This window comes from Castor canadensis, chromosome 4 (genome assembly GCF_047511655.1).
Source record: "Castor canadensis chromosome 4, mCasCan1.hap1v2, whole genome shotgun sequence".
NCBI lineage: Eukaryota > Metazoa > Chordata > Mammalia > Rodentia > Castoridae > Castor > Castor canadensis.
Window position 1 is genome coordinate 167,369,549 of NC_133389.1, and position 23,338 is coordinate 167,392,886.

The 23,338-nt window shown below is 55.4% G+C and overlaps 2 protein-coding genes across 7 annotated transcripts; one reads left to right on the forward strand and one right to left on the reverse strand.

Annotated features, from left to right (window-relative positions):
• Positions 1–22: 22 nt before the first annotated feature.
• Positions 23–20,144, reverse strand: Obsl1 (obscurin like cytoskeletal adaptor 1). 6 transcript variants are annotated; one of them, XM_074071807.1, is made up of 21 exons: positions 18,406–20,144; positions 16,645–16,914; positions 16,310–16,561; positions 15,862–16,164; positions 15,403–15,699; positions 13,568–13,840; positions 11,794–12,066; positions 10,989–11,261; positions 7,664–7,936; positions 6,756–7,031; positions 6,394–6,681; positions 5,943–6,218; positions 5,125–5,394; positions 4,701–4,973; positions 3,775–4,041; positions 2,839–2,951; positions 2,134–2,290; positions 1,808–1,969; positions 1,383–1,487; positions 834–1,103; positions 23–152 (listed from the first exon to the last, which is right to left on the reverse strand). In XM_074071807.1, the coding sequence occupies exons 1-21, from the start codon at positions 19,415–19,417 to the stop codon at positions 145–147; spliced, it is 5,691 nt and encodes a 1,896-aa protein (XP_073927908.1). In that variant the 5' UTR covers positions 19,418–20,144; the 3' UTR covers positions 23–144. The 6 variants fall into 6 exon arrangements, with proteins under 6 accessions (XP_073927908.1, XP_073927909.1, XP_073927911.1 ...); XM_074071808.1 differs by having other exon boundaries at positions 5,943–6,119; positions 18,406–19,971; XM_074071810.1 differs by lacking the exon at positions 6,756–7,031 and having other exon boundaries at positions 18,406–19,970.
• An 87-nt stretch (positions 20,145–20,231) lies between these two features.
• Inha (inhibin subunit alpha) lies at positions 20,232–22,965 on the forward strand. The gene is made up of 2 exons (XM_020174848.2): positions 20,232–20,757; positions 21,953–22,965. Exons 1-2 carry the CDS (start codon positions 20,487–20,489, stop codon positions 22,783–22,785), a joined length of 1,104 nt encoding a protein of 367 aa, XP_020030437.1. The 5' UTR covers positions 20,232–20,486; the 3' UTR covers positions 22,786–22,965.
• The last annotated feature ends 373 nt before the right edge of the window (positions 22,966–23,338 follow it).

The following is a 23,338-nucleotide window of genomic DNA, read 5'->3' on the forward strand; positions in this document are numbered from 1 at the left end:
GGCACACAGATAAGCAAGGAGATGAGCAGTAGCATTTTATTATTTCCTGACATCTGTGGTTCCTGTCTCTCTACCCTGCCCAGGAGAAGGGCACATGCCTTCCACATTGTTGGGAGGACACCCGCCTCGCCTGGTTCAGTCCTCCTAGTCACCTGCAGAGAAATGATTCCACATGGGGCAGGGAGAGAGTCAGTGCCACCTTCCTCCCCCCAGCAGAGTGTGGACACCCACATGGGAAGGGCTAAGCCCCACCCTTTCTGAGCCTCTAGGGGTAGTTAGGGTGGGGCAGAGCAGGGCATGTGAAGGGACTATAAGGAGTTAGGGGTAGGGCACAAGCATTTATGTGGAAGAGGGGGAAAAAATGGAACCTGCCCATGCTGATGTCGAACTCCCTTAGGCCAGCAGAAGCCAGCTGGGCAGAGAGCAGGAGTGGGTGAGGGACAGGTGTGGCAACAGGTAGTGGTGAGTAGGTGAAAAAGAGAGGAGCTGGTAGAAATGGGGTATTCAGGAGATTCAAGCACAGTCCACAGGCAAGAGGGAGTGAGGAGAAGCACCAATAGGAAGGGAAGGAAAAGGTGGAGACAGCTGATCAGAACCAAACACTCATGTTCAGAACTTGGGGCTTCCTCCTCTCCCCAGCCCAGATGTGATCTATCCTATTCTTCCCCTCCTCCCCACTTCCAACACCACCAGAACCAAACTGCCAAGATTCTTTCCCAGTGTTCTGGGAAAAAATCCTATAGGTGTGCTTCAGTCCTGCCGCTCCCAGGTGCTCCCTCCTGTTTCGCCAGCTGGCTTGCCCCTCTGACCTCTGCCCAATGTACTTTACTCACCTTCTACCAGCAGCTGTGTGTGGGCGCTGTCCTGGCCCGCCTGGCAGCAATAGGAGCCCTGGTCCTCAGGTTGCACATCATGGATGACCAGGCTGTGAGTGGGACCGTGGCTGCGCATCTCATACTTCCCCCCAGGGCACAGCTCAACCCCCTCCCATAACCAGCACACGTGGCTCCCGGAGCGGGACACGGTCACCTCCAACACGGCTCTGCGGCCAGCCAGAACCGTCTTCTCTCGAGGCGGGCGGCGGCACATCTGTAGAGGCAATGCTGGGGGTGCAGGGAAGGGGCTTAACCTCAGGAGGAGAGATATATCCTTCCTAAGGCCTCCACTCCTGGCATCAGTCCTCTATGCCATCAGTCTGTTCCCCTTCATCCCCAACTCCCCACCCACTCCCCAGGAAACGCGCTGCCCTCTATGACCTGTCCCAAGAGAGCCCTCCAAGGGAGGGGAGAGGAGAGAGGCAGCGTGCCTAGGACCAGCCGCCAGTCTGTCAGCTTTAGGATAGACGATGCTCCTTTCCTGTTCGCCCCGCCTCGGTAGCTTACCCTCCACCTCCAGCCGAGCCAAGGACTGGGCGGGTCCCGCCTGGAAGCGGACTTCACCAGCGTCCTCAGCTAGCAGCGAGCTCAGCACGAGAATGTGTTTCTTCCCTGGGGGCGAAGGGGGCGCTAGTGAGGCCCGAGCAACCTCTCCGGAGGGTTCGGGGATGAGGATAGGGCCGGTGCAAGACCCGGGGCAGCTCCGAATGCGGTAGGTGTGCGCTGGGATGGGCGGAATTGGGCTGCAGCGGGAAGAGAAGCAGTCGGGGACTCGGAGCTGGAGACGGAAGAAATGCCTGGAGACTAGGCTTCTAGGGCCGTGGGGCGGGGTCTATTATGATTGGAGGAGGAGCTTATCCTAGAGGGGCGGGGTCTGTCTGAACCAAGGGTATGGCCGCCAGGAACCCGAGAGGGTAGAAAGGCGTCCCGACCTTCCTGTCGGATGCGGACCCGTCCTCCGGCTCTCAGGGGGCGTCCTCCGAGCTCCCAGCGCCCAGTGATCTCGGTCTCCGACACAGTGCACTCGAATCTGGCGCTGTCGCCTTCGCGGGCTTGCACAGACTGGAGCTCGCAGAGCACTGACACCGCGCGCTCTGGGGCAGAGCCCGGGGCGTGAGGCGGGGCAGGACTAGACCACGCCCACGCCGCGCCCTCTTTCTAGTAGCACTCATGGTCAACCCGGGCGGGGGCCGGGAAACGCAGGTCTGCAGTCCCGAGCCCAAAGTACTGCCCAACCCCCTCATCGCCCCATACCCACCGCGCACGGTCAGGCGGACCGGCCCGACACGGGTCGTCCCTACTGCGCAGCTGTAGGTCCCGGCGTCCGAGGAGCAGCAGCGCCGCAACTGGAGAAGACGGCGCGTGCCGAGAGCCTGGAGCCGGAGCCGCGGGCTGGGAGTGAGCTCGCGCCCGTCCTAGGGGCGGGAGTTGCAGAGGGTCGGGCAGAGCCCAGCTGGGCAGTAGCTGCCCTGGCCCTGAAAGACTGCGATGTCCCCTGTTGATGCCAAGCGGCCTGGAGGTGTGTTTATGTGTGCCTTGTGTTCAGCTACGTTCGGGCCGTCTCACACATTCCTTCCCTGGCGGCACCAGAAGCCTCTCTGAGATGGTGTTCCCTTTGGGAATCTTAGGGCGGAGAAAGAGTACTGCTTAGGATGCCCAGAGCAGTGTACCTAACGATCATACTTCATATAAATGTGGATTCTAGAACTAGGCAAACCTGCATTTCAGTATGAGCTCATTTGCCCTTGGCCAAGTAAATCCATCCCACTGAGCTTATTTCCTCATAGATAATAAACTCCATGATAATCAGACCTACCTCATAAGGTTGCTGTAAGGATTAAAAATGTCGAGTAAATTTTAGCACAGAGCCAGGGACAATGGCTCCCTGAGTATTAGTTCTTTCTGTTCCAGGCATTACTACTGTTCTTACATGGACAGATAAGCACCAGGGCTGGGCTCTGACCTTCTCCCAGGTAACATCAGCCAAGGCCTGGGAAAGCTCGCACTCCAACGTAGCTGTGTCACCCTCAGTCACCTCTAGGTTCTGTGGCCCCCGCACAATGGTCACTGGGACCTCTAAGAGTGGGAGAGGAAGGACAGAGCAGAGTGAGAGCAGGGGTAACGATGGGGACAGGTGATCCACTAGTGAGTGGGAGACATGTGGGGACAAGTAGTTTAAGGGGAATGCTGGACAGCAGAAGACAGTGGGGCCAGAGGGCCAGTGGGTGGCAGTGTCCAGCTGGGAGTCACACTTTGAGGTTGCCAGTGAGGGACATGCTGAGGGCTAGTGGAGGGACAAGGGGGAGACTAGAGCAGAAATACCAGAGGGGTCACCCTCAGGCAGGCATGGTCAGTGGAGGCTGTGTGTGGCTGGTCCACAGCAGACACTTGGTGGTGGGGGACACAGTGGCTCAGCAGAGCGGGGAAGGGGGGAACCCTAGAATAGGTGTAGTCAGTGGGGAACACACCTTGACTGGAAGCAAAAATGGGGCACTCAGCAGAGTTGCCAGCTATCATCCTTAGATGGCACAGTCAGTGGACTGGAGGAACTTGAGTGGTTACAGGAGCCACACTCAGGCAGGCAGAGGGAGCCACAAGAGGCAGGTATAGGCAGTGGGTCGCGGAATGGTCAGTGGGACCACACTCATGTGGACAGTTAGTAGGGACCACGCTGGCACACTGGTCCTGGGATAGTTGGGCCACACAGGACTGGAATAGTCAGAGCCACACTCAGGGAGGGTAGTCACTGGAGTTGTACAGGGCCAGAGGGTTGGGGAAGTCACACACTAGCAAGGAGCTAGTGGGGGCCACACTGCAGCAGGCAGGGTCAGTGGGGACCACACAGGCAGTGGGATCAGTGGTTACACACAGCAAGCAGCGTCAGGCTCACAGGCCACACCTCTCACAGAGAGCCTGGCAGCGCAGCGCAGAGAATCCGCTGTGAAGGAGATGCAGCCTGAGTCGGCCAGGCCCAGGCCACTGAGCTCCAGGCGGTGTGTGTGGCCCTCCGCGTGAATGTGGCACTTGGGCCCTGGCTGCAACCGGACTCCACCCTGGGCCCATTCCCCAGTCACACCCTCCTGGGACAGCTCCAGCTGGAAGGTGGCGCTGCCCCCTTCGCTGATGGTCACATCTTCCAGAGGCCGCAGTGCCTTCAATTGCCGTGCTGATGTGGGGAGATGGAGAGAGGAAGGATGGGGGCTCCAGCCCTAGCAGGGAGCACAGGGACTCACTCACCCCTTGGTCCTGTCCTTGCTGCCCCCTGCCCCTTATCTAAGGCCCTGACTTTAGAAGGTCTACCATTCACTGACCTCTGTGAGGGCATTTTTTATGTTAACTAAGTTAATGTCCTCAAAGTATCTAGCGGTAGAGACCATTTTTTAAGGATGCTCGGCTCAGAGAGGTTAAGTAACTTGCATGAAGGTCACACAGCTAATAAGAGAGCTCCAGCCTGGGGCTGGGATGGGAGGTACTATTTGTCAGCCATCCCTGCTTCTTAAATGGGTATTCCTGGGGCATGTGATTGAAGGATAAACACAGAGTCTTTTTTGGAGGACAATATTTATGTTTATAGCAAAGCCAACTTGGAAGTAGGAAATGGAATGCCAAGTCCACGTGGGCTTCTGAGGTAAATAGAAAACATTAGAAAAAGAGAGGTTTTGCTTTGGGCGGGCTGCATCAGGCTCCACCCGCAGACTAGGACAGCCACGGTGGACCTTCCTCAGCCAGGGGCACTTTGGTGGGATATCAGGGACTTTAGGACAGCCAGAAGAGGTTGTGCCGTGGGCGAATGGGCGTTGTGTTAAGAGAGGACGGGGCACTCACGCCTTACGCTGAGCCTGGCCAGGGTACGATCGTGGTGGCTTTCACAGCCGTAGGTGCCCTGGTCGGCCAGGATGACACCATGGATGGAGAGGCGGTGGATGTGGCCATCCTGGGCCATGGTCAGGCGAGAGTCAAGAGGTAGGGGTTCCCCACCTCGCATCCAGCGCACAGCCCCTGCCGTGCCCACTCGGCCTGTTTCCACTTCAAGGCACACATCTTGGCCTTCCTCGGCACGCATGTCCTGAAGGCGTCGCAGGAACAGCAGCTCTGTCTCTGGTGGGGAAGAAGGAAGGAAGCCATGGAGCCCGGTGGGGACCACAGACTGGGCCTGCTCTGGCTCACCAATCTGTCTGTAGGCAGAATGCAAGGCTCTAAGTCAGGTAGGTATAGGGATCAGAGCATTTTGTCCTCATCAGCACCGAACCTCGAACATGGAGCCGGGCACTTGTGGATGTGCCCCCTGCCCTGGCAGTTACGGTCCCTGTGTCCTGGAGCTGGCAACCTCGTATGGTCAGAGTGTGGCTTGAACCATTCTGGGCCATCTCCAGCTGGGGCCCTGGAGTGACAACAGCCCCATTGCGCAGCCAAGTGACATCCGCATCTGGTGGTGAAACCTCACACCGGAATGTAGCATCGTCGCCCTCGTGAACAGTCAAGGGTGTCAGCTCAGAGATCAGCTTCACCGGTGGTAGCTCTGGAGGACAGGGCCGGTGGTGAGCTGGGCTGGGCCTTTCCCCCTTCTCACCTTCTCATCCCTTCCTCAGGGTATAGGGCCCTCACTCGTCTTTTAACACACCTTTGGTGAGGTCCTAGTATGTGCTGGCCATGGGGGTGTCCCCAAAAGCCAGGATGTTGCCTGGTGACCTACCTTTCTTACTCCCTGATAACTTGACAATTACCCTGAGCCCTATTTATAGCCTTGAATGATCATCACAACAGCCCTGTAAGATATGCATTGTACCTCATTTCAGAGGTGGGGCTCAGAGAGCTTAAGCAACTTGGCTAATGTTCCACAATTCCAGGGGCCTAGAATCTGGGTTGGAACCTTGGTGGTCAACCCCAGAGGTCTTGTTCTTAGCTACCAGGCCATGCCTCCTCCTATTTGAGGTCCTGGAAAAGGGTCACGCGCACATAGGTGGGAGCCACAGGCAATGATTCAGGGAGGGAGTAAGAAGGTCCCAGAAGGTTGGGAGGTGGTTGTTGGGTTTCAAGGCGCAGAGGGTGTGAAGGGTACACTGTTACCTTCCACACTGACGATGAAGATGCGGCTGTCCTGGGGCATGTCGCACAGGTATTCCCCAGCGTCCCCGCTCCGTGCCCCCCGCACCCGCAGCACCTGCCTGGCCCCGGCCGGCTCCAGCTGCACCCGCCCCTGGCTTGCCAGGCGCTCCCCGTCCTTGTACCAGCGCACAGGGGCCCCTGGCCCGGAGAGGTGCACCACCAGCTCTAGGTCCCCGCCTGGGGTGCTCCGAACCCTCGTCTGGGCTGCCTCGGGGGCCACCACCCTCACAGGGGGCTCTGTGGGGTCAGAGCTGGGGGTCACTGGGAGAGAGAGGCTCAAGGGCATTGAGGAGGGCAGTAACAGGCAAGGGGTGCTAAGAGGTGGGACAAGGGGGCCAAATTGTGTTAGGAAATGGGGAAGCCTTGGGTTTTGGGGTACTACTCTGAGGCTTTCTGCCCACGCTATACTCACCAGTCACCTGGACGGTGAAGCTGAGGCTTGGGGACCCTGGGGCTGCCCCCGCCTGGCAGGTGTAGAGGCCAGCGTGTCCTGGGTCTGCAGCCCGGATACACAAGATGCGGCGGGGGCCCTCAGCTTGGAGCTCCAGGCCCTCACCATCCTGCACAGGCTCCCCATTGTGGCTCCAGAACACAGGGGCGCTCGCCCGGGACAGCTCACAGCTCAGCACCACAGGCTCCCCAGGGGCCACACACAGTGGACTAGGGGCTCTCTCTGGCATAAGAAACTGCACTGGGGTCTCTGTATAAAGAGAAGAAGGCGTGAGTCTAGGCCCGCCCCTGGCTCCCCACCCTGGGCTGGCCAGGTGTACCCACCAGCCAAGCTGACGTTAAAGGTGACAGCCTCATCACGGGTCTCGCACACATATTCCCCAGCATCCTCAGGCTGGGCATGGGGCAGGGTGAGGGTGCGGGTAGGCCCCTCAGCTCCCAGCTGCAGGGCATCTGATGCCTCTACCTCCAGCCCATCCTTGTACCAGCACACCTGAGACCCAGCTGGGGCCACCTCACAGCGCAGCTCTACGCGCCCTGGAGCCCTGAACTGCAGATCTAGAGAGCGGGCTGCGGGGTGCACAATCCTCTCTGGCGGGGCTGGTGGGTGGATAGAGAGAGGGGCACACAGGTTTATCCTGCAGGCCCCTTCCTGCCTCTCTACTGCATTTCACAGATGAGGACCTAAGATCTCCTAAGAGAAAAATGACTCGCCCAAGGTTGCACAGACAAAAAAGGTAGGACAGACTCACACCCAGATCTATCTGGTCCCCATGCCTACCCCAACCCTGAGTCTCCCCTTTCCCTGCTTTGCTGGTGACACACTTATCTATCACTACTGGACAAGCCATCTATTTCTTTTTTTTTTTTTGTCATTCACCCTCACTAAAATGTAAGTTCCATGAATGTAGGAAGTTTTATCTCATTGGTTCACCACTGAATCCCAGCATCTAGAACAGTGTCAAGCACACAGTAGCTGCTTAAAAAGTATTTGTTGATGAACGAATGAATGCATGAATGAAAGAATGGCCCTAACTTTTGGGCTCCTTTCCACCAGGCCTGTGGTTACTGTCCCAGCTTGATTTGGGCAAGTGGGGCTCTGACTGTTGATAATGAGGAGGCTGGGGAGCAGAGGGCATTGTGGGGAGCAACCAAGGGACCTCTAGGATGCAGGAAGTAGGGATTGTTGGGTGCCTGTCCCTTAGCCTTCTGAGATGCCCTTGACTGCCCACCTGTGACAGTGACAGTGAAGAAAGCCGAGTCATCTCCAGCGTCACACACAAACTCGCCCCCATCCTCAGGCTGAGCAGCAGGTAACACCAAACGGCGACGGGGCCCATCACTCTCCAGCACCAGAGCCTCACTCTCCTCCACTTCCAGCCCATCCTTGTACCAGCGCACGGGAGCGTCCTCTTGAGAGAGCTCACACATCAGCACCACACACTCCAAGCTCACGGCGATTAAGGTCACCTCATCCCGGGGATATATGATCCGCACAGGAGGCTCTGTAGAGTGGGAGCAACCACAGGCTGTCAAATTTACCATCATCCTCCCTGGAGCTGTCTGCCAGCCTAACGCCCTGTTAACCATGTGATAATAAGAGTCTTGAGTGCAATAATACTAGTAAGTAACAATAGGTTCACAACCTGTTCTATGAAATCCCTGGGGCCAGAGGGTTAAGAAAATCCACAAAAAGAATTAACCTAGAAGGTAACACCCACGCACAGGAAATCAATGTGAGTCAATGCCCTGTATATCTATCCCTATCTCAACCAGCAAAACCCCTTGTTCCTTCCTATTATTGCTTATACTCTCTCTACAACAAAATTAGAGATAAGGGCAAAATAGTTTCTGCTGGGTATTGAGGGGGGGGAGCGGGAGGGGGCGGAGTGGGTGGTAAGGGAGGGGGTGGGGGCAGGGGGGAGAAATGAACCAAGCCTTGTATGCACATATGAATAATAAAAGAAAAATGAAAAAAAAAAAGAGAATCCAGAATGCTTTGTATTCTAGAAGTGATGCATTTTTCATATATCATACATCCTCAGTCCCTACTGGGGCACGTCCCCTCTGTAATCAATCGCATTAACATTTGCAATGTAATCATTTACCCCAAGCAGGACAATTAAAAAGTACATTCATGTCTTATAGGTGCAGAGATAGACATATGGGCCCCATTGGATAGTTAAAGAATAGATATAGCTTCACAGTAGTTAAACTCAGGTTTCACTGAAATGACTTTGAACACCAAACTTACAAAAAGACTTTTGATTTTGTGGATGCTCTGGATTTCACAATTGTGGATAAGGGATGGAGGATCTGAAATAGCACACACTTCTGTAACATTTCCTAGAGCTCCAGGAACAGTTCCCAGCACTCTACACATTTCGCCCTCTCAGCAATTCCGGGGGGTAGGTACTATGTTGTCTCCATTTTCCAGAAGAGGGCATTAAGGCACACAGTGATAAAACAAATGTTCTTAAGGTCACAGCTGGCTACAGTGCCTCTAGGGCAGGAGGAAAAAGCACCATCTGTTCAATAGCAGGCTCCCATTCTGCACGCAGTGGTGGGGATTCCAAACCTAGGCTTGCAAAAACTCAATGGTTTTTGCATCTGTGCATGTGAGTTGCAACACCGTCTGCATACCCTGGGGATACTGTACACTGATTCCGGGACCTTATCTCCAAGTGCCGGTCACTCCTCCACAGAAAGGGAGTCAAGTCAATATTGAAGGTGAACCCAAGCCTGCCCACACTGCTACACCAGCCTGTTTCCTCAGGATTAAGTCTCCACAGACTTTAGTGCGTTTGGCCCCCTTGTGGCCCGGCTGGGTAACTGTTAGCCTTCCAGGCTCAGGTTTCACTGGGCACCTACAGAAAAATGCCCTGGTAGCATACACTGAGCTCTCTGCCTCCATGGGGACTGATGGCTGCCTTGAGCTCCCGCAACCCACCTCCCAACATGAGCTGGATGATGTAGGCTGGTTTCCTGGGCCCCAGCAAGGCCAGATTTCAGAGGGTGTCTGCCAGCGGGGTGGGGGACATGATGGGGGAAAGTAAGGTGAGGCAGGGGGCAGCAACAGGACTGGGATGTCTGTATAGCTTTGGCACCTCAACTAGGTGTGGGACTTGGTCTGCTCTGGCCTAGAGCTGATGTGATGTTTGTGTGGACTCCCAGTGAGGAGCCTGGTGTTTTGTGGGGAACACAGTGTGGGCTGAAATTTGTGTGGCTGTGGCCATTACGTCTGGCCCGGGCTGGGGACAGGAGACGGTGAAGGTGACTGATACAGGACAGAATGTGGCACTGTGGCTTCACTGTCTGGGGGGCGGGGAGTGAGGTTCCCTATGCAGCTCAGCCTAGGCATTACTCCTAGGGTAGGCCAGGGAAAGGGCAACAGGACAGAGCCAGGAATAGGAGATCACTCCAGGGTAGCCATCTGGTTCTTCTGTGCCACCCAGAGCTGCCTAACCCTCCGCCCACCCCACTATCCCATGCACACTGGGATTGGCACTATGAGCTGCAGCCCTTAAATCTTTGGCAATAAACCATTACTTCCAGTTTTGTACATTTCCCACATAGAATATTCTTTTCCTCCCCCATCCCACCCCACCCCACTTTGCTCCAGTATCAGCTCTTCAGCACTTCCTGCTGCCCTGACCAGGATAGCAGCCCCCAGCCTTGGGATCCCTATAGTGGCCCTCGACAGCCCACACTCTGGATTTCCTGCAGGCTGAGCACTCTGCGAGGGAAGTGACCATGTCTGTCTGCATGCTGCTGAGTATCTGGAGCCCAGCACAGGGCTGGACCTGCATATAGAATGGTGACTTTCTCCCAAGCCCTCCCTGCCTCTCCTCTGCTCCCTCCACAGCAGCTCTCACGAGGTGTCACTGCACGTTGATTCGCGTGTTTATTAGTTTAACACAGGGGTCGCAAACTCAAATGCCACAGGGGCCAGGTAGGGTAGGTCAATAGCTGAAGGGGGGTGCAGACAAAAAAGGAATGGCAGGGAGGGTGGGAGAGAGGAATGGTGCCCCATACTATGGGGCAGCTGCTACTCAGTGCCAGCTGTTCGTCGCCATGGGGGGAAGCGGGACCAGAGCCGCCGGGTCTTCGGCTTTTTCAAGAGGACGCATAACTCCGGATTGTTATTTGAATTGTCCTGACTTTGGTAAGACTCTGCAGGCCAAACAAAACACATCTTGTGGGCTGCACAGGGACTGCCGTTTGCGACCCCTGGTTAACAGCTACCTCCCCCACCAGACTGGCAAGCATCCTGAGAACCAGGAACGAGTGCATTACTCACCAGTTGCTCCATCACCTGGCCTGGTGCCTGGCCAAGCCGGTGCTCAACAAGCTGGTAGAGCACAGGTAGTCCTGGCCTTGGCACTGGGGAGGGGTCCTATTTACTGGGCTTTATCTGGTGGGGACTCTACTGCGTGCCCCCACAGCCCACACCTCCCTTCCCACAGTGTGCTCGAGGGTGAGAGGATTTTTGGCTAGCTCCCCCCAGGGCTTGGGGCTGTCCTCTGGTGACTCTGAGGAGCTGGGATGGGCCCACACCTGTGACTGTGACGGTGAAGGAGGCTGACTCGTCATCAATTTCACACAAGTATTCGCCAGAGTCCTCAAGCTGGACAGCAGGCAGCACCAGGCGGCGGATGGTGTCCTCCTTCTGTAGGAGTAGCGCTGGACTCTCCACCACCTCCTCACCATCCTTGGTCCAGCGCACCTCTGCCCAGGGCCGGCACAGCTCACAGGTCAGCACCACACGCTCCAGGCGCACTGCTGCCACATACACCTTGCCACTGGGGTACACAATCCACGAGGAGACATCTGCAAGACAGGGACAGTCATTGCTGGGCACGAGGGGCTACAGCTGGCATGCCCTCTGCCTGTTCCGTAGACCATGTGTTGGAGATGGACTGCCTTTGGACAGTAACTCACAGCTAGAGACACAGTTCCCTGAACACAGCTGTCAAGCAAGGCCAGGGAGACATGACCAGTCTCTCTGTTTAGGAGCTTTTAGGAGCCACCTCTGCATTCTCTGGGTGGAGATAAGGATGGTAGGAAGGGTAGAATGGTGGAGCTGTGGTCCACTACAGGCCTCTGAGATCTTTTGACCACCTACCCTGCCCTACAATTGCCATCCCCAAAGACTTTCCTTGGCAGGGGTCTCCAGAAGAATGAAGAAGGCAGGGCTTCCCTGGTGACACGTGTAGCCAGGATCAATGGGCTCATGAGTGTGGCTAGACCACAGGTAGAAGAAAAGACAGGTTTGACAGCCGGGGGATGGGGAAACAGAAGCTAGAATAGCAATACAGAACTGAGTGTGACAGCTGCTTCAGCTGGCCCCTCTGGCCCCCACCTGTGATGGTGACAGTGAAGTAGGCACGCTCCTCTCCAGCAACGCACTGAAACTCGCCCCCGTCAGGGGGCTGGGCGGCTGGCAGCACTAGCCGGTGATGGGGCCCATCATTCTCCAGCATCACGAAGTCACTCTCCTCCACCTCTTGCCCATCCTTGTACCAGCGCACGAGGGCATCCTCTTGGTCCACCACACAGGTCAGCATGACACACTCAGAGGTGATGGCATGTACAAACACATGCTCCTGGGGGTCCACGATGTGCACTGGGGGATCTGGATGGGAGCAGACAGATCATACAGGCACCCAACACATGGGAGAGAGGAGTCCAAACTGGCCTCAAGACCAGGGGACACTGGGGCGGGGGAGGGGCTCAAAGTCATGCTTTGTAGGGGATTCAGGGGCAACGAATGGCATGGATCCAGATGGCATGGCAGGCAAGGAAAGACAGAATATCAAGTGACACTGAGTGCTCTATGAGTCCCCCAGAGGATCAGAGGTAGCTGGGTGGGGACATAGTGGGTGGCAGGAACCAGAGTTCACACAGTGGCACCACCCTTTGTCTAGGCAGAAGGGAGGTCACTATCACCATACACTTAGGTGAGCTTGCTGCTTCTTTTACAAGGAAATCCCAGGGAGGGTGGGAGGTGGGGAATGACTTAACTAGTGCCAGCTAGATACTCCTTTGAAGGTCTAGTGTTAAGGTTTGGTGCTAACACTAAGGGTTGGGTGCTAACCCAGAGAGGTGCTATTGGGGGTGACCTTTAAAAATAGGGCCTAATGGAAGGTCCTTGGTGCTCTCAAAGGGGACTGTGGAGCCTCAACTTCTTACTGGCCATGTGGTGAGCACTTTGTTCTGCCACATGCTCCCTATTGCCTTTTGGCACCCCCACTAGAGGCTCAACACCACCTGACTTTGGGTTGTAACCTCCAAAACTGTAAGCATTTCATTATTGTGACAGAAAGCTGACTAACACAGGTAGTGAGTTCCCTGTCACAGGGTGCAGTCAGGCTGAGGCCACAGGATCTTCTGGAAAAGGTGTTGAAAACAGGATTTCCACTCAAAGGGAGAAGATGGCAGGGTCAGTGGCTCCCACACTGCCCTCCATTCAGTGTTCTGGCTCTGGACAGCCCAGGAGGCCTGGGCACATGCATTTGTAGCAAGTCTCCAGGGTGCTCCTGAGACAGCCAGATCACTACTAGACCAGGGTCCTCAACACTGTTATGATGTAGCCACCTGCAGCAGGCCAGGCTTGGATGTGAATCTGAGCTATGGTGTTTGCTAGGTGTGATAACTGGGAAGTCACATTATCTCATTGAGCTTCGGTTTGTCAGTGAACTAGAGATCCATTGCCCCTCATCTAGTTTGAAGATAAAATGAAACAGCACCTAGCATAGCACTAGGCTCAGAGTTAGGTGCCCAAAAAATGTTAACTCCCATCTCTCCTTCCCTAATTGCATTTAGCTCCCTTAAGAAACCCAACAGAGGGTGGAGGTGTGTTGGTACATGAACAGGTAAAGAAGCAAGTCCAGCTGGCAGAGTGACTCAAGTGGTAGAGCTCCTGCCTAGCAAGTGTGAGGTCCTGAGTTCAAACCCCAGTACCAGCAAAAAAAAAAAAAAAAAAAGTCAAGAGTGACCTAAGATATGTATACTAGCCCACTAGGCCCTCCCCATACAGGACTCCCCAAGCAGACAGACCAGAAGGAAGGGCTTGCACAGCACAACACCCATAATTGACCTCAGCTGGAGAAGCCTAGGCTGGCATGGTTCCTGACCTTGAACAGTGACACTGAAGAAGGCTGAGACCCCTTCTGTTCTGCACTCAAACTCGCCACTGTCTTGGACGTTGGCCTCTGGCAGGATCAGACGGTGTCTGCGCCCATCCATCTTCACAACTAGTGATTCACTTTCTTCCACTTTCTGCCCATCCTTGTACCAGGTCGCTGGGAAATCCATCCGTGAGAGCTCACAGGTCAACACCACCCGATCCGAGGTTGTGAAGGTCAATGACACCTTGTCCTGGGGATTCAGGATGTGTACTGGGCTCTCTGCATGGGGAGAAGTCCCACCACATCCTCAGTCTGCTATGCCTCAGATAAACTTCCCCTCCCCAGTGTGTATGCTCTCTGCAGTTGTGGCTATACAGGGGAGACAACTGACATCAAAGCATTTGTTTTTTGTTTTTTGCGGTAATGGGGCTTGAACTCAGGGCTTTCACCTTGAGCCACTCCACCAGCCACTTCACTGTTTTTGTGAACGGTTTTTTCGAGATAGGGTCTCATGTAACTCTTTGCCTGGGCTGGCTTCGAACCTTGATCCTCCTGATCTCTGCCTCCTGGGCAGCTAGGATTACAGGCGTAAGCCACCAACGCCCAGCATGTTGGGGTTTTTTAAAGTAGGTTTGGAGGCACTGGTGTTGTAGCTCAGTAGCAGGGCATTTGCCTAACATGTGCATGAGGCCCTGGGTTTGATCCCCAGGAATTACCTAAATAAAACAGTGTTGGGAAGTGTTGGAACCTAGTGGCAGGTAATTAAGTCATCAGAGGCATCATCATTAAAAGAGATTAATGTAGCTTTCATAGGACCCCATTGAACGCAGGACTTTGCATTTGCTAGCCAGGCACTCTACCACTTGAGCCACACCCCCAGCCCACCAGTTAGTTCTTGAGTGGGTTGTTATTAAGCCAGGCCACACTATGCACTTGGCTTCTTCCACACAGCAACTATTTCCTTTCCCATTCCTCTGCCATGTTGTGACTTAGCCAGATGGGCCCTCACCAGAGGCTGAACAGATGGAGTTAGTTGCTCAATCTTCCTCCAAAACCGTGAGCTAAATAAACTTCTTTTCTTTATAAGGTACTCAGCATCAGGTATTCTTTTACACCAGCAGAAAATGAACTAAGACAGGTCTACACCCCAATACTTAAAGAGTAGTGGTTGTAGTCTATCTAAGAATTAACTCCTATACAGCCTGACAACAATGCAATCCTCAGACCTCCAAAGATGAAGGGGCTAGAGAATTTGCACTACAAACCAGCTGTCCGTTGGAAATGCTATTTTGGTTGCTGGTGATTTCTGTCCTTGCCCTCTGCTTATGATGCTGGTAGTCATTAGTTTTGTGACTTTAGGCAAGTAACTTAGCCTCTCTGTGCCTCAATTTCCCCACCTATCAAATAAGGATGACAAAAGAATCTATCTTATAGAGCTGTTAAGAAGATGTTAAGTTTATGTCAAGTGATTAGGACTGTGCCTGGCACATGGGACGCTGGTATGATAGACGGCTGCAATTAGACAACAGGACAGGAAGCAGTCAGGGACTAAGGCCCTGGGCCCATGTCTCTTGAATGAGAAGACAAATGTGACAGAATTCTGTAAAATGCAATGCACTCCAGAGAACTGGGACAGGGTACTAACGAACATAATGAGGGTGACCTGTATGTTGCATGGGGGTTGAAACTGGCTCTCTGGACCTCTGAGCCCTCAAGCTGAGTCCATTGTGGATGCTCCTTACTCTCCCTGTGAGAAATGGGAAGAGCACTGGACATGTTCGGCCAATAGGACTTTTGTGTCTTGACCCTATCTGCCCACTCAGGTCCCCACTAGCACCAACCTTGGATGGTGAGGGCGGCTGAGTCTTGTACACCAGGGCAGCTGAAGCCAACCAGGGCCCCACTGTCCTGGTGCTTGACAGTCTGCAGGATGAGTCTGTGTTGCAGACCTTTCTGCTCCATACGGTACCGCAAGGCTCCAGGTTCCACCTGGCCCTCTGGCTCAGTACACTTGAGCTCTTCTCCATTAAGGAACCAGATGCCCTGGATGATGGTGGAGAGATCGAGGGAGAAGATGGCATCTTCCCCGTCATATACCTGCACATCCTCCAGACCTTTTACCAGGCGAGCTGTGGGGACTGAGACAGGAATAGAGTGTGTCATCAGAACTCGAAAGTGAAGCCTTTGGCAGGGACTGGCAGATGGAAGGACAGGGCCTAAAGGCCAGGGAAAGGAGGTGATGGGATGGCACAACTTGGGGTACAGAGACTAATAGCCAGGATCTGGCAGGTCTGACTCACCAAGGTGAGCAGAACCATGGAACACGATATGTGGACTGCGACCATGTTCACTGACTGTGCAGATGCGGAAGCGGTAGTCACCCTCGGCGGGCACGCAGTCCCCTGGCACCTCCACAGCTCCTGCTTTCTCAATGCTGAAGCACTGGATCCAGTCTTCAGAGCCTACCTCCTGCCGTTCCAGCCGGTAGATGAAGGAGGTCTCAGGAGGTGGCTCGGGAGGCTTCCAGGTCAAGAGGACCGTGTTCTTTTGGCCCTTGAACATCTCAGCCATCACAGGGGGTCCTGGAGGATTGTGCTTGATGCCTGAGACAAAGGTAGAATCTGCACCTGAGACTTGCTCAAGCCCTCCACAGCTCTTCCACATTAAATCCATTTTGCCATCCAAGGTGCTGACATCTCGCCACCCTCCCACCCTGGCCATTCTGCCCAGAGGCCTTCATGCACTCACATTTTACTCTAAGCAGAGTGGTCGTACGGGAGTTGCCTAGGTTAAAGGTAACCTCGCCAGCATCTTCTCGGGTCACCCCTGGAAGGACCAGGGCATGCATGTGGCCACAGCTGCTTTGGCAGGTGGCTGGCAGCTCTTCCCCATCGCGGCTCCAATGCCCCTCTACCCCAGCCTCTCTCGTTTCCACCAGCAGCACGGCATTCTCCCCCTCCAGGACATCGAGCTTCCGGGGCAACCGCTTCAAGATGGGCCCTGAGATGTGGACAGGAATCCATCAGCCCAGGGTCTAGCATCTGCCAGCCTCAGCCTTGGCCTCCTCCCACTGGCCGGCGGACCTTTGACTGTCACGTTGGCCACGGTGCGCACCCGGCCCCGCATCTCGCACAGGTAGACACCATCATCATCTGCCTTCAGCCTATGGATGATGAGACGCCTGACGGTGCCCTCCTCAATCTGCTCGTACTTGCGGCAGGGCAACAGTCTTTGGTCCTCACGGAACCAGGCCGTAGGGATTCGGGAGTTGGGTACTTTACACTCCAGCACAACAATTCCGTGCTCCCGGCCTTCCACATCCTGCAGGGGCCTTGTGAATCGGAGGCGAGGCTCTATGGAGAGAGGAGAGCAAAGAGAAGGCTCTGGAGAGGGGCTGGCCCCAGAGGAGGACTCCTAAACACACAGTAGCTCATGCTGCTTGCTTTTTCCAGAGCCAGTAGACAGGTAGAATCACAGCAAAACCCCAGAGGGAAATGGATGACCTAACTTCTCATCTAACCCTGATGCTCAATAATCACATCACCTTGAGCAAGTCCATTTGAATGTTCCTATGCCTCAGTTTCCTTATTTGTAAAACACAGAAAAGGAAGCGAGAGGATGGACCAGATCAGTGATTTTTCAAATTGTTCCCTGGGATTTCTCAGAGGCACTTCACAAATTCTGCCAGGGCTTGAGTTAAATGTCATTTTAAAAGAATTCTAACCATTTTCAAAACTGTATTTCAAAACTAGGGAACAGGTTGCTGGAAACGACCAGAGGGTTAAGTTGGGTTGCTGGAGAAGCAAGCTTTTGTGCTCCTCTGGGAAGTTCCTCTTGCCCTCCCTCTGGGCTTTTCTTTCTTGACAGGGTTCCAGTTCAGCATGGGCCTGGCAAGTTTGCACACATCAAGCTGTGCCTGTGAGGCCACTGCCACAGCCTAGGTGCCACACAATTGGTTGCATGCCAGGCAGGGGTAAGAAAATTTGCCAACGTTTTTTCCTCTGAGGGAGAAAGTTAGACACTAACTGGCATCTGTGTAATCCTTTGAATTATGATGAAACCCTATTATGGAAACCTTTAGCTTCCAGGGTGTTTGGAGTGTGTTTTTGGTTTTCTGTGCTTTCTGGGTAATGTAAGACTTGATTAAATGTTACTGGTGATTCTACTCAGAAATATAAATGTTCTTTCCTTCACCTTTCTCTTCTTTTAAACCTGAGGAGCAGTTTAATGAAAGTACAGTAAAAAATTGTGGTGTATTTTTCCTCCCCGCCAACTGTTTCTCCTGTGAATGGGTTGTTTCCCCAAAGCAATGTCTGCAGGGGTCGCCTACCCCACAGGTTCAAGGACCAGAGGGGTATAAATACAGCTTCACTCAAAATGTGTGTATTCAATACAACAGTCCCTGTTCTCACTGTTGAGCCCTGTAAATTCATGTTGTAAATTCTGATTTAGTAATCTGTATTCATAAAATGCTCCTTTTATCTTACAAATTGGGGCTATTCACGGGGAATTCAGTAGGGGAAGAAGACAAAAAGCAAAGGTTGAAAACCCCTGGAGTTGAAGAGTTCTAGAACTCCCAAGGTTTGCACATCAACCACTCCTTAGTGGTTTTCCACCATCTGCCTCAGAATCAGAGTTTGCTAATAAGAAGCTCCCAGAATACCCTGGAGACCCACTAAATCTGCATCCCTGGGGGGGGGTGGGAGGCGAGCAGGAAATAGTACTACTTCCCCTCCCCCCAAGTCTTCTGGGCAGCACTGGACACGGAGAAAGCAGGAGTAACGGAGGGCCTCGGAGGGCTCTGGGGGCCAGTCCCTAGCCCCGGGACGCCCAGTGGGCGCTACCTTTGACGTGCAGCTGCACGGCGCTGAGAGTCTGGCCCGCCGAGTTGCGCGCTGCGCAAACGTAGAGCCCGCGGTCCTTGGCCTGGCAGTAGAGCACCTTGAGCACAAAGCCGCCGTCGCGATCGCGATACATGAGGCGGCGACGGTCGGGGAGCAGCGGGCGGCCCTCCCAGTGCCATTCGATCTCGGGCTCAGGCTTGCCCATCACGTAGCAGCGGAACTTGGCGTGCTTGCCCTCGTTCACCCAGAAGGTCTTGGGCGCGCACTTGAGCGGCTCCACTACGGGCGTGGGGGTCTCGTCGGGGTCCTCCGGCGGGCTCTCCGGGGGCTGATGCACCTGGAGCAGCGCGCCGGCCTGCGCGTGGCCGTGCGCGTTGCGGGCGTGGCACACGTAGACGCCCGAGTCCGGCAGCCGTGCCGCCAGGATGCGCAGCGCCAGGCTCACGCCCGTGCCCCCGGCGGCGCGGCCGGGCTCCAGCGCAAAGTGGCTGCTGTCCCACACCTCATCCAGGGCCATCCCATCCTTCTCCCAGTACAGCGTGGGCTCGGGAAGGCCCCCCACCTGGCACATCAGCACCACTTCCGCCCCCCGCAGCACCCACTGGGAGCAGGGCCCCGTCAAAAACACCGGAGCGCCCTCCCCGCTCCCCGGCGGCGGCAGCGGGCGCTCGGCAGGCTGGGGCTCGGGCTCGGGGGCGGGCGGCTCCAGCACGGTGACGGCGGCCGCTGCGTAGGCCTCGCCGGCCGCGTTGCGGGCGCGGCACACGTAGACCCCGGCGTCGGTGGGCAGCGCGCCGCTAAGCAACAGGCCGTGCTCGGCGCCGTCCGCGGGGAAGCTCAGGCGCTCCGAGGCCGCCAGCTGCTGCCCGCCTTTCTCCCACACAACAATGGGCGGCGGCTCCCCCAGGACCACGCACTTGAGCTCGGCCTCGGCGCCACTTACCACCCGCACCGGCCGCGGGAAGCGCAGGAAACACGGGGGGCTCCCCTGGTCCCCCGAGCCCGCCTTCATTGCGGTGGCTGGAGATGGCTCGCCGGGGAGCGGGGGAAGGGCGGGTGGCAGACACGCCGAGGCCGGGAGAGCGGCGGGAGGCCGGGAGGCGGGAGCTGTGGGAAGCGATCGCGGGGACCCGCGTAGCTCTCTCCTGGCCGCTCGCTCCTCGCTCGCCTCCTTACCCTCGCTCGAGCTGCAGCTTTGTGGCGCGCCGGAGATTCCCGGGCCCCGAGCCCAGCGTTCAGGGGGCAGTCCTTCCTGTTTGCCTTTCCAGCGAGGGGCCCCGCAGCCTCCTCTGCCTGCGGCCTGGCTTCCTGCTCTCGGGAGCCTCTCTTCCCAGCCCCCTCCCACAGCCTGGGCCTCTTTCCCCTCCTCCTTCCCACCTCCAGCCGCCAGGTCCCCAACGGCCGGCCAGGCTTGGGCCTGAGTGGCAGAGGCGCCTGCAGCTGCCAATCCCAAAAATATTCTCTGATGACACAGCTGGAGGACAAGAGCCCAGACTGGCTCCTCCAGGCTAAGTATAGAGCAGGCAGGACCACCTGCCCCCCGCCGGAGCCCCAGTTCTAGCCCTTCCTCCCACGTTATCCCAGCAACTGCTTGGTTGAAAGGGGCCCCAGAAGGTCTGAGGGGGGGGGCTGGTGTATTCTGTCTCCCAGACAAATGACACTTTCAAGAAGCTGGCCAACCCAAGCTCCCAGGCTCCTGTCCCCACCTGATGTGACCTTTGTGTTGAGTGCTGGGATGTGAACACAGGGTGCATGTGTAGGGGGAAAGGGTTGTATGCTTGTATGCATGGGTCAGGTCACTCGGGGTGAACACCCTCCCCAGCCCCGTCCCCCACATTCTTGGCGGGAGTGGGAGATAAGGCTCAGGGCCACAGACGTCTGCGTCAGAGATAGGTCTCAATGCCATGAGCAGGGGCAACTCAGACTGCAGGGCGTGGGAAGGACTGGGGAGGACTGGGTGAGAAGGGTAGAAGAGGGCGGTGGTGGGATGGGGAGGGGAGAGTGGAGAGGCCCTGGGCAGACCGGGACAGAAGGGGCACAGGGCAGAGTGTGGGTTTCCAGTTGGCAGGGCAAGGTGAGCTATGGTACCCCAGCTGCACCTGCTGCTGCTCTTGCTGTTGGCCCCACAGGGTGGGCATGGCTGCCACGGGCTGGAGCTGGACCGGGAGCTTGTTCTGGCCAAAGTGAGGGCCCTGTTCCTGGATGCCTTGGGGCCCCCAGCAGTAACCCGGGAAGGTGGGGGTCCTGGAGTCAGGCGGCTGCCACGAAGACACGCCCTGGGGGGCTTCATGCGCAGGGCCTCTGAGCCAGAGAAGGAGGATGTCTCCCAGGCCATCCTTTTCCCAGCCACAGGTAATGAGGTGGGGAACTGGCATTGTGACTTTGAGAAGCAGGCTAGTACTGTGTTGGCCTGGGAGCCAGGCTGACCTGGGTTTGAATCCCAGCCCCACCGCTCAGCTAACTTTGCAACAATGGGCCAAGCTTCTGACTCCTCATGTGTCAAATGGAGTACAGCTCCTCCCTCTCAGGATTGAGTGAGCTGGTGTACCTAGAGTGACAGGCACATGAGAGGCATTTGGGAGACCAAGGATCTCCAGAGATAGAAATGTTTGAGCTTGGGCCCCTTCCTACCATCTTCCTTCCTATCTTTCTGTTTTATTTCCTGTTCCTGTCCCTGTTTCTTTAGCTCCAGGTAGGTGAGAGGATATGGGGGATGTAGGAGAGTCCATCTTCTCTTGAGTTCCTTTCTCACCTTCTTATGTGTTCCCCCTTGTTCTACTGACTGAGTGAATAAAGCTCTCCTCCTGGTGGGCTTTCTCCTTCTCTGACCCACCTTGCTCTTGAAGAGGACCCCCTTCTTCCTGACTTCAGCCCCAATGCAGCATAGTTGGGGAAAGAATGGTTTTGGAATCATGTCGAATCCCACCTGGCCACTTAGAAGTTAAATGTCGTTTCATCTCTCTAAGCCTCAGTTTTCTTTAATCTGCAAAACAGATTCATTATTACGACTGTATGAGAGGAACTGTGTAACCATATAGTCCGGATTGCTAGTCCTTTGACCAAGGCTGCCCCATAAATATTTACTGTAGTGTATATGTGTCAGGGCAAGGATGCCAGCTGCACTTTCTTGGGAAGCACTGGCCTCTTTTTCTCCTTCTCCTCCTCCTCCTTCCCTTTCCTTCTTCTCCTCTCCTCCTCCCTCTTCTCATTTTTCTTTTTGGTGTACACAGCATTCAAGATACCACTTCACACTAACATAAGTGTTGGGGAAGGTAGAGAGTGACAGGGACTCTTACACGTTGCTGTTTGGAATATTAATAAGTAAGACTGCTTATGGGAGAACTTGGCAATGTTATATTTTTTAAGTGCTTTAATGATGAATGAAAAGTCGGGGAGCCTATGTCAGTTCTCCCAAGACTCGGGAGAGTCCCAGGTCTGGGAAGGTGCTCAGAAGAATGCTTGGCAGATCATCAGCACTCCTGAATGACATCCTTCCTGTTGACTGCTGGTCAAGCCTGCCCTCTCTGTTTCCTTCTGTCTCCTGCAGGTGCCAGATGTGAGGATGAGCCAGCTGCTAGAGGGCTCGCCCAGGAGGCTGAGGAGAATCTCTTCACTTACGTGTTCCGGCCATCCCAACACATGCACAGCCGTCAGGTGACTTCAGCCCAGCTGTGGTTCCACACAGGACTAGACAGGAAGGACATGGTGGCCTCCAATAGCTCAGGGTCCCCAGTGGGCCTGCTGGTGCTGTCATCTGGGGGGCCGATGGCTGTGCCCATGTTCCTAGGCCAGGCACCCCCTCGCTGGGCTGTGCTGCACCTGGCTGCCTCTGCTCTCCCTCTGCTCACCCACCCCATCTTGGTGCTACTGCTACACTGTCCTCTCTGCACCTGCTCAGACCAGCCTGAGACGACACCCTTCCTGGTGGCCCACACTCGGGCCAGACCAACCAGTGGGGGAGAGAGAGCCCGACGCTCAGCTTCCCCAGTGCCCTGGCCTTGGTCTCCCGCTGCTCTGCGCCTGCTGCAGAGGCCACCAGAGGAACCTGCTGCCCACGCCTACTGCCACAGAGCCTCACTCAACATCTCCTTCCAGGAGCTGGGCTGGGACCGGTGGATTGTGCATCCTCCCAGTTTTATCTTCCACTACTGTCATGGTGGCTGTGGACTGCCAACCCCACCAGATCAGCCCTTGCCAGGCCCTGGGGTTCCCCCAACCCCTGTCCAGCCTCTTTCCTTGGTGCCAGGAGCCCAGCCCTGCTGTGCTGCCCTCCCAGGGACCATGAGGCCCCTCCATGTCCGCACCACTTCAGATGGAGGTTATTCTTTCAAGTATGAGACCGTTCCCAACCTTCTTACGCAACACTGTGCTTGTATCTAAAGTGGTCTTGCTTCCTTCTCCTACGGCACCCCCATCATCAGCTGGGAAGGAAAAACAGAATGTGCAAAAGAGATGGCTCCCACTCCCCCTTCCTTTCATGTCTCTGCCTGGGGCTTTTCTCCCATTCCACCCGGTCCCATGGATAACATGTGATGACAATAAAGAACACAGTGCATATGATTTGGTGTGTATTCTCTGGTTTCTCTGATATGGCATTGGGGAGCTTGTGGGATTTCAGGCCACTCAGTTGCACTTGACCTCAGAGATATGGAATCCATGAGCTATAATTGGGTATGTATCTGCTGGGAAGCTACAAAGCTGTCCCAAAGCTACTCTGGAGATAGAATTGATCTCTTACAAGCTGAACCTGACATGTCAGTCAGGCTGCCTGACCTGCCACACCTAAAAGAAACTACTACCCTTATCCAAGGTGGCCTTAAGTCCCCTTCCCTGCTGTTCTCTGCTCTTGTTGATGGACACCTAGCTCAAGGTCAGGGAAATAATAGCTTTTCCAGACTTTTGAGTCTGACTGAGACAGTTGCTCAGATTTGGT

Coding starts and splice junctions, on each gene's coding strand:
- Obsl1 (XM_074071807.1), bottom strand. CDS start 19,417: ATGAAGGCGGGCTCGGGGGACCAGGGGAGCCCCCCGTGTTTCCTGCGC. Junction 13,841..15,402: donor AGCCGCCCTCACCATCCAAG/GTTGGTGCTAGT, acceptor CTCCCCATGCAG/AGAGCCCAGTACACATCCTG. Junction 1,488..1,807: donor GGTCCGCATCCGACAGGAAG/GTCGGGACGCCT, acceptor CTTCGCCCCCAG/GGAAGAAACACATTCTCGTG.
- Inha (XM_020174848.2), top strand. CDS start 20,487: ATGGTACCCCAGCTGCACCTGCTGCTGCTCTTGCTGTTGGCCCCACAG. Junction 20,758..21,952: donor CATCCTTTTCCCAGCCACAG/GTAATGAGGTGG, acceptor TGTCTCCTGCAG/GTGCCAGATGTGAGGATGAG.